This window comes from Musa acuminata, chromosome BXJ3-5 (genome assembly GCF_036884655.1).
Source record: "Musa acuminata AAA Group cultivar baxijiao chromosome BXJ3-5, Cavendish_Baxijiao_AAA, whole genome shotgun sequence".
Classification (NCBI taxonomy): domain Eukaryota; kingdom Viridiplantae; phylum Streptophyta; class Magnoliopsida; order Zingiberales; family Musaceae; genus Musa; species Musa acuminata.
Genome location: NC_088353.1, coordinates 3,606,971 through 3,614,668, shown reverse-complemented (window position 1 = coordinate 3,614,668; position 7,698 = coordinate 3,606,971). Strand labels below are relative to the sequence as shown.

The 7,698-nt window shown below is 40.4% G+C and overlaps 1 protein-coding gene and 1 pseudogene across 6 annotated transcripts; both read right to left on the bottom strand.

Annotated features, from left to right (window-relative positions):
- Positions 1-894: 894 nt before the first annotated feature.
- Positions 895-5,097, bottom strand: LOC103984797 (serine racemase). 6 transcript variants are annotated; one of them, XM_065152283.1, is made up of 8 exons: positions 4,938-5,066; positions 4,766-4,855; positions 4,314-4,495; positions 4,132-4,218; positions 3,791-4,021; positions 2,505-2,578; positions 2,227-2,413; positions 895-1,314 (listed from the first exon to the last, which is right to left on the bottom strand). In XM_065152283.1, the coding sequence occupies exons 3-8, from the start codon at positions 4,487-4,489 to the stop codon at positions 1,068-1,070; spliced, it is 1,002 nt and encodes a 333-aa protein (XP_065008355.1). In that variant the 5' UTR covers positions 4,490-4,495; positions 4,766-4,855; positions 4,938-5,066; the 3' UTR covers positions 895-1,067. The 6 variants fall into 6 exon arrangements, with proteins under 6 accessions (XP_065008355.1, XP_065008352.1, XP_065008356.1 ...); XM_065152280.1 differs by lacking the exon at positions 4,766-4,855 and having other exon boundaries at positions 4,938-5,097; XM_065152284.1 differs by lacking the exon at positions 4,766-4,855 and having other exon boundaries at positions 4,935-5,068.
- Positions 5,098-6,086: 989 nt separating this feature from the next.
- On the bottom strand, positions 6,087-7,660 carry LOC135637896 (putative cis-zeatin O-glucosyltransferase; annotated as a pseudogene).
- Between the last annotated feature and the right edge of the window lie 38 nt (positions 7,661-7,698).

The following is a 7,698-nucleotide window of genomic DNA, read 5'->3' as shown; positions in this document are numbered from 1 at the left end:
TTGCAACAGGAGTTAGCCAGTGCTCTTAACACAACATCAAACCAATTATCTGAACTGCTGTCATTGTTGTCTTACATGAACACTTCATGTAGCTGACTTAATTCATGTGTATTACATCTTTTATATGAATAATATGTTTAGCAGCAGTTGCTTATTTTTGGGCACATAATCTGTTAAATGCTCATAAACCATATTGCTGTTCGATGAAGAGGTCTGAGTTTTAATGAAACTGAGTTGATTTGTTCTTCTGGTAATCTAGCTGATGATGCATGAAGAAGATTACTGTTAATACCAAAGAGAAGATATCATCCCAGTTTCAGACAAGTATATCTTTATTAACCAAGTCAAAACATGCACACTAAATGCAGATTTAGTAAGCATCTTCTACACAGGCTTTGACCTTTCACAATACATTTAATTCTGATGATTAATACTGACAGTGTCATGTCACAATAAGCATATGAACTACATGAACAAGTTGGAGCCTCTGACTGCATGATCAAGTTATTGACTCTTGTGAGCTCCAAACTATCTACACTAGTAGAAAATTTTGAATGTCAGCTACGGTACACATAATTAGTTTGGTCTTTTGCATTGGATTACCTAAAGGGGTCATCACATCTTTCATCAGGATAGGATATCTATTGTCTACATATGCAAAAATTCATATATATGTTAGTGGTTTTCATATTGGGTCTTCTAAATTTAAGTTTAGCAAATAAGGACAAAGACTTATAGATGCATCAGTGTAGTTAATCGTCATCATTGGACAGTTAGGATAATGACAATGAAACCCATATTAACATTAATATCCCCTTTAAAATTCTAAGGAACTTGGAGATCAAAAAATTGGTCAAGTGGCACGCAGGCTAGCATTAGTGAAAGTAGCATACATGCACACAAAGAGCCATATTCATATATTTCTAGTAAAAGATTTGGTTGCTCTCAAAGATTGAAACAACGCCCTAAAATGTTAACAAGCATGAGCTTTTATACGTTTGAAGTCATTAGTATGCTCATCAAACATGTTGCCAATCAGATAACACAATGAACACACGTAGTAACATTCATTTTCCAAAAGACTTCCAAAGCACACCAAGATCAATGTTTCCTCCGGAAAGAATGATACCGATGTTGTTGCTATCCTTCCAAGCAGCACTTTGTTGAAACTGATCCGAGAGAACAGCAGCAAGCCCGATGGCCCCACTGGGTTCCACAGCCACTTTGAGAATCTCGTAACACATTCTCATGGCTTCGATGATCGCTTCATCGTCCACAGTGATGATATCATCCACTAAATCCCTAACCACTGGCCTGAAAAAAGTCACTGTGCCTTTTAACATTTGAAGAAACCTGTTAGGAAGAAACTAGGGTTCGGCACTAATCCATATGGCGGACAAGAAATAAAACCTATTCACTTTTTGAGATACCACAGACATTGATATGCTTCGAGCACAAATTCATGGTAAGTAAACAGATATATGCTTAGCTGTATTTGCATTGGGGGGATGAAAAAGGAACGAATAGCTTTGTTTCTTAGGCATTATGCTGAAAGGGATTGTCAGAAATTGTTGCAACCAGAGTGATTAATTAAGAAAGACAGTTCAGGAATGACATGCATGTTCGTTTGCTCTTTCTTACACCTGTTAACTATACTTTGCACAGAAAGAGCAAAAAAATGTCTATGCATCTTCCATAATATGTGCTAGGACACCAGTTACCTATTGATGGTCAAGTTGTAAGTATCAATTTGTAGCACAATAACCTGCAGAATTAAATATTTGTTTATAGGATGATTAAACTAACAGCAATATTGAGTTTGCAACATCAAACTTCAAAGATACTCAAAGATAGTGCATTGCAGGTTGAGAACTTATTAATGCAAACTATCGGGTTTTGGCATATGTACTGTTGTCTATTATAGATGTGATTGATCTTTCTTTCTTTTTGTCATTTGATAGATAGGGAAGGGCAATAGAATAATTACAAACAGATACATATTAACCGTAAATACAGAGGAAATGTATGTAGAGAGAGTAATAATCATGTTGTATTCAACATTTACAGTCAATTCCACTGCAATTTATTGATCAAGGATCTAATTAGGAAAATAATTGTAATCTTGGAATGGTTTTATGACAAAAAATATTATCAGATCTGCAAACAAATCAAAGTCATGCTTTTTCACTAAACATATAAAACAATTCTTGTGCATAATAGTAATACCATGTCAGATCTCCTAGAAAAGCACAGAGGCCATCAGCTATGGTTTTGGTCTCAGGTAATCTGAGAATCTGCCCTGCTGCCTTGGACTGAGCTGCATCATCAGCGCCCCTTGGTTCAGCAGCCAAAATCCGAATAGAAGGATTGATGGCTTTTGCAGCCAAAGTCACACCAGATATCAAACCACCACCTATATCCAAGTCCAATGAGGATGAATATGATAGGGGAAAACAAAATCATTGATTAAAGATGGTATGAGGCTTCAAGACACAAGCTCAAACCACTTATTGGTACTACTATGGTGTCAATTTCAGGGATTTGCTCCAAAAGCTCCAGTGAGATGGTACCCTGCCCACTGCCAAAACATTTAAAACCACTTATGATGAAGTATTTGAACCATTGCAAAGTAAAATACAGAGACCAAAATAGAGCTGCTGAGAACTTTTTCTTTTTTCAAGTGAAGAGTGATAGATATGTCAATTCAAGTTAGAGTGTAAAAAAGTTTAGGAACCCAAGCATAGTTTCATCTAATTCCACACAGTGAAGGAGTTTGATGATTAGGGCACATCACAAAGAGATGGCGACATGACTAAATTCTGAGCCCATTGAATTACGAGATCATGGTACTTACTGACACAATCAACAACACAAAAAAAAAAAGGACTCCAATTAGTTACCATTTTGGGTTTCACAAACTAAAAATGAAAGTTAAGAAAGCTCCTAAGGCTAAACTGATTATATTATAAATAAAAATAGAATAATGGGTCTATAAAGAAACAACAAGCTCTTCAAGCTCAATAATTTCTGATGCATGTGCTCCCAAGAATACAGGGAAAGAGTGATGAGTGTCGAGGACTGAAAATGGGCACAAAGGAAGAAAAGTTGGAAAGCTTTGACCTTCCCCCCAATAAGGGAGAAACAGAGGAAGGCAGAGACAAAATATTCAATTTTTCTGCAATGACCATATGATTGACACATGAAAATTTTGACAGTTAATAACATAATTATATTCTTCATGTTCTACAGAACGGCCACAAAAGAGGATGATATTCCCTCCCCTTCACCGGAAGTGTCCTACTGGTTGTAGCTTAACTATTTCTTTCGACAGGGTTAAAATTACAGATTTCTCCAGCTTAAAGTTGCTTCGAGCGAGACAAAGAAGAGGAGAAAAATAAACAATCGATGAAAAAACATACTGAGGAATATCAGCTTAAGCATAGACATTCTGACCAGAATAAATATAGAGTTTTAATATATGGATGACATAACCTTGCTGAAGTTGACAAAGCTGTCACATTGGTTTTCAAGAAAGAACTATTAATACCAAAAATATATGAATATGAAATCTTGTTTCTCTGGAAGCCCCTAGTCAATCCATGCATTTGAGATTTCAGGGATCATAATGAACATGAAATCAATTGCACCAACAAAAGCATAAAATGATCGAAATACGATTATGTTGAGTTAGTCATAATCTTAACTGTATAGGTCATGGAGATATACTTAAATATATGAAATTAAACCTCCAGCAAAAGTTTTCTGAGTCAAACAAAGTGCAATACGATACCTTATGATGTACTTATCATTGAATGGATGAACCATAATTGCGCCAGTTTCTTGCTGAACTTTTTTAGCAACATTCTCTCTTGATTGAAATGTGGGTTCGCTCCAGATGACTTGCCCACCGTAGCGCTTGACATTTTCAATCTTGCATCGTGGAGCATTTTCTGGTATTACTATATATGCAGGGATTCCACGTAGCTTTGCAGCCAAAGACACAGCTGCAGCATGGTTACCACTATAACAGAAGATATTAAATATACTCCTATCCAAGAGAACAACAATGCAACAAAAGAGCAACAGAAGAAAAAAAGAGCATTTTTATTGAAAAGTGTAATAGAAAAAAACCTGCTGTGTGTGACTACTCCTTTAGCAGCTTGATCATTGGAAAGAGAGAATATAGCATTTGAAGCACCCCTAATCTTAAATGCTCCTCTAAAATTAGAGTGGTAAAGCTATCAACGACGACATTGACTTCTCACAAACATGTCAAGATGCAAATAATTGTTAAATTCAAGAGAGCTTCTTACCCTTTTTGAAAGCATTCACACTTGAAATACAATTGTTTCCGAGCAATAGAATTCAAGGATTTTGATGTAAGGACTGGAGTTTCATGAATGTATGGACTGATTCGGAGTTTTGCCTCTTTTATGGAGGTAATATCAGCAGCATAACCCTGACTTTGTAGTTGGTTTCCACTGTCCATTATACCCTATCAATATATTATATAGTTAGAAAAGACCAAACAGAGGTTTCAAGCAGTTGCATTTATCAGCCTAGTTAGTCGGTAACAGAGAAATCTTTGAGAATTTGTACTATTTAGTGGCGGCCAAGCCGCTTCCCAGAGATAACCCTTCTAGTTGGACAGTGTTAAACAAGCAATGTCGCTGTTATTGTACTACTCCCACTAGAGCAAACAGCTAATCAAACAGTGAACAGTGGCAAAGAAATAGAAAGGAAACTAGTGAATGATGTTTTCCACCTAACCGATCTGACAGAAACCACAGCTCTTCTCACATTCACAACGACACCGGCGCCACCACCGGTGCAGGCATTTCCACAAGCAACTTGTCTACCAAATGCCAGAGCAGTTAACAGATCAAGAATCGATAGAGAAAGAGAAAATCCATAACAGACGGATCGACATGAACGACCTTGAGCAAACCAAGATGGGTTGCCGTCACCCCGACGCGAGCTCCGAACTCCCGCGGCCCGCGTGCACGCGAAGTAGGAGGGTGTTCGCTTGCGCCCCAATTTAATTTAGTTGAACTGAAGTTACTGATTTGGTGAACCGTCGCACTCCATTTAGCTATCCTACTCCACGGGTGTATATATATATATATATATATATATATATATATATATATATATATATATATCCTGTGTGTAGGAATACATATACCGTAAATTTGAGAAGCAAAAGCCATGCGAGGCCATGATCGGGTTTCCCGGTAATTTTACATATGCTCACATAAATGGACCGACGTTAACAGTGATACACTCCGCTCCAAAGAGGTGTTGAGAATGCTTCAACGGTTCTACTCTCCGTGGAGAAATATTCGAACATGTCTCAATGATTGTTTCGGTAGGAAACAACGATACTATCCCACACAATATTCCCAACATACTGTGATCATGAACAATCAATTTGTAGTGTAAATCTCATTATTAAGAGAGAGAGAGAGAGAGTAAGAAAACGATAAAACAAAATATAATTAAAATAAAAAATTTTCAATCAAAAAAATTAAAGTAGTATTAAATAAGAGGTAAGACTTAAAATACTTACAAAATATTTTCAAATATATACTACTTTGCTTCATGAACTATAATCCTATTTATAAGACTCAATGGGAAAGAAAATCTTGCATCAATTCATTGCTTTTTATGAATAAAATTTCAAACTTACGGATTTGAAGTTTTACCATAGATAAGCTTTAAAATTTATTTTAAAGTATAAACTAAGTTTACTTTAAAGTTATCGTTATTGTAATTCTTGAGAGGATTGTTTGATGTATAGCTCGTTGAATGAATAATAATATTTTGAAGTTTTTTTTTTAATTCTCTCTCATTTTTTTAACTAGATTTGTATATTCATTCTCTATTAAGTTCAAAAAATTCTAAGATTTGAATAATGGGTTGAGATATAAAATTACTGTTAAAAGTTATATTGCATATCACAAATATTAAGGACGGAGAAGAAAGGAAACAATAAAAATAGAATACTATAATGCAATTAAAAGAGAATACTTTCAATCAATAAAATCGAAGTAGTATTAAATAAGAGATAAGATTTAGAATACTACTTTGCTTCATAAATTATTGTCTTATTTATATGACCTAATAATAATTAGGTCTCCTCATCCAATCACTTAGACATAGTAGCTGTCTAATAACTTCTAAATCATGGTTACTTACGACATACTTAAAACATGACAACTGTTTATCTAGATAATTACCAACAGCATCATCTGGTAATGTGCGCAACAAAGGCATCGAACTCGGCACGCGATGCTCCTCCCTCGGCGGCCGCCGCTCGAACAGCTTCGCCCAGAACCCTTGCTCGTGCTCTTGTCGCTCTCCCTTCCTCGTAAACCATCACCACCCTCTTAATAGCTTCCTCGATGTCTGACCTCCCAACCACCTCGTCGCCGCGAGGAGTCCACTCCCGGACCGTGACGCCCACCTTCAGGTGCTCCGTCACTAGCGCGGCGTTCGTCGGCTGGTCAGAGTGCATGGGCCATGCGATCATGGGCACGCCCATGCACAGGCTCTCCATGCACGAGTTCCACCCGCAGTGGCTCATGAACGCCCCCATCGACGGGTGGGCTAGAATCTCCAGCTGCGGCGCCCATCCTCGAACCACCATCCCCGTTCCTTCCACCTTATGTTCCAACTCCGGCGGCAGCTTCATCCGTCGGGGATTCCCGTTATCCTCCGCGGTGAAGATGTCTGCCCTGTCGGCGTCTCTGAGCACCCAGATGAAGCGTTGCCCGCTGCGCAACAGTCCGTTCGCCAGCTCCTTCACCTGCTCTTCGGACATCGACGTCGTCGTCCCGAACGAGACGTAAACGACCGAGGCCGGCGCTTGCTTGTCTAGCCAGTCCAAGCACTCGTGTGGCTGTCGAAGGCCGCCTCCGTTGAGGAGGAGTGCCATCGGACTCAGGGGCCCGACAGTGAAAAGCTTCCTGTCACGGTGCTCGGGTTCCCGAGCGAAAAGGTCGATGAACACGCCTTCGATCGGTCGGCACGTATTGAACAGTGTCCCGGCGCCGGCGGTGGCCTCTGCCAATTGGCGCCTCGCGAAGACGCCGAATTCTTCAGTCATGATACCGTCCAAGGGAGGGAGTGACAAGCCTCCATTTCTCAGCTCGTCAGCGACCGACGGGAGACAGAATACCAGTTGGAACAGAGCCGGGACGCAATGGAAGGTGTAGGACTCCACGTTGTGGAGAGCGGCAGCCTCAGCGGCAACGAAGGAGGAGAGGGAATCGTGCACGACGACGACGCGGTGGGAGGAGGGTGGACAACGGGGTGCGCAGGTGCTCGAAGACGTCGAACATGGGTTGGAAGTGGGCGGGAAACTTGGTGGAAGCAGAGTTGAGGTCGGGAGGTGGGCTGGGGAAAGCAGGGATGGGGAGCTCGTGGAAACGGATCTGGGAAACAGAGCCGGAGCCCCAGGCGGGATGGAGCCTGGACTTGGCCTGACGGATGTGGGTGGGGGACGTGGCGTAGTGGACCGAGACACCGGGGCGGCCGCAGAGGAGGAGGGAGAGGGGAGGAGCTGCGCCAGGTGGCTCTGCGCCGGGATGGGGACGACCACCACCGCCACGTCGTGAGCTTGCTCATGGCTTCCTCGTTCCATCGCTGCAAATGGAACAAGATCTTCCGTGGACTGTAGGTTGGAACTACTGAAGA

Excerpts from the sequence above, each read along its gene's own strand:
- LOC103984797 (XM_065152280.1), bottom strand. The coding sequence starts at position 4,489 with ATGGACAGTGGAAACCAACTACAAAGTCAGGGTTATGCTGCTGATATT. Across the intron at positions 4,219-4,313 it reads TGTGAATGCTTTCAAAAAGG|AGGAGCATTTAAGATTAGGG; the intron begins GTAAGAAGCTCT and ends CTCTAATTTTAG. Across the intron at positions 2,579-3,790 it reads AATGATAAGTACATCATAAG|TGGGCAGGGTACCATCTCAC; the intron begins GTATCGTATTGC and ends ATGTTTTGGCAG.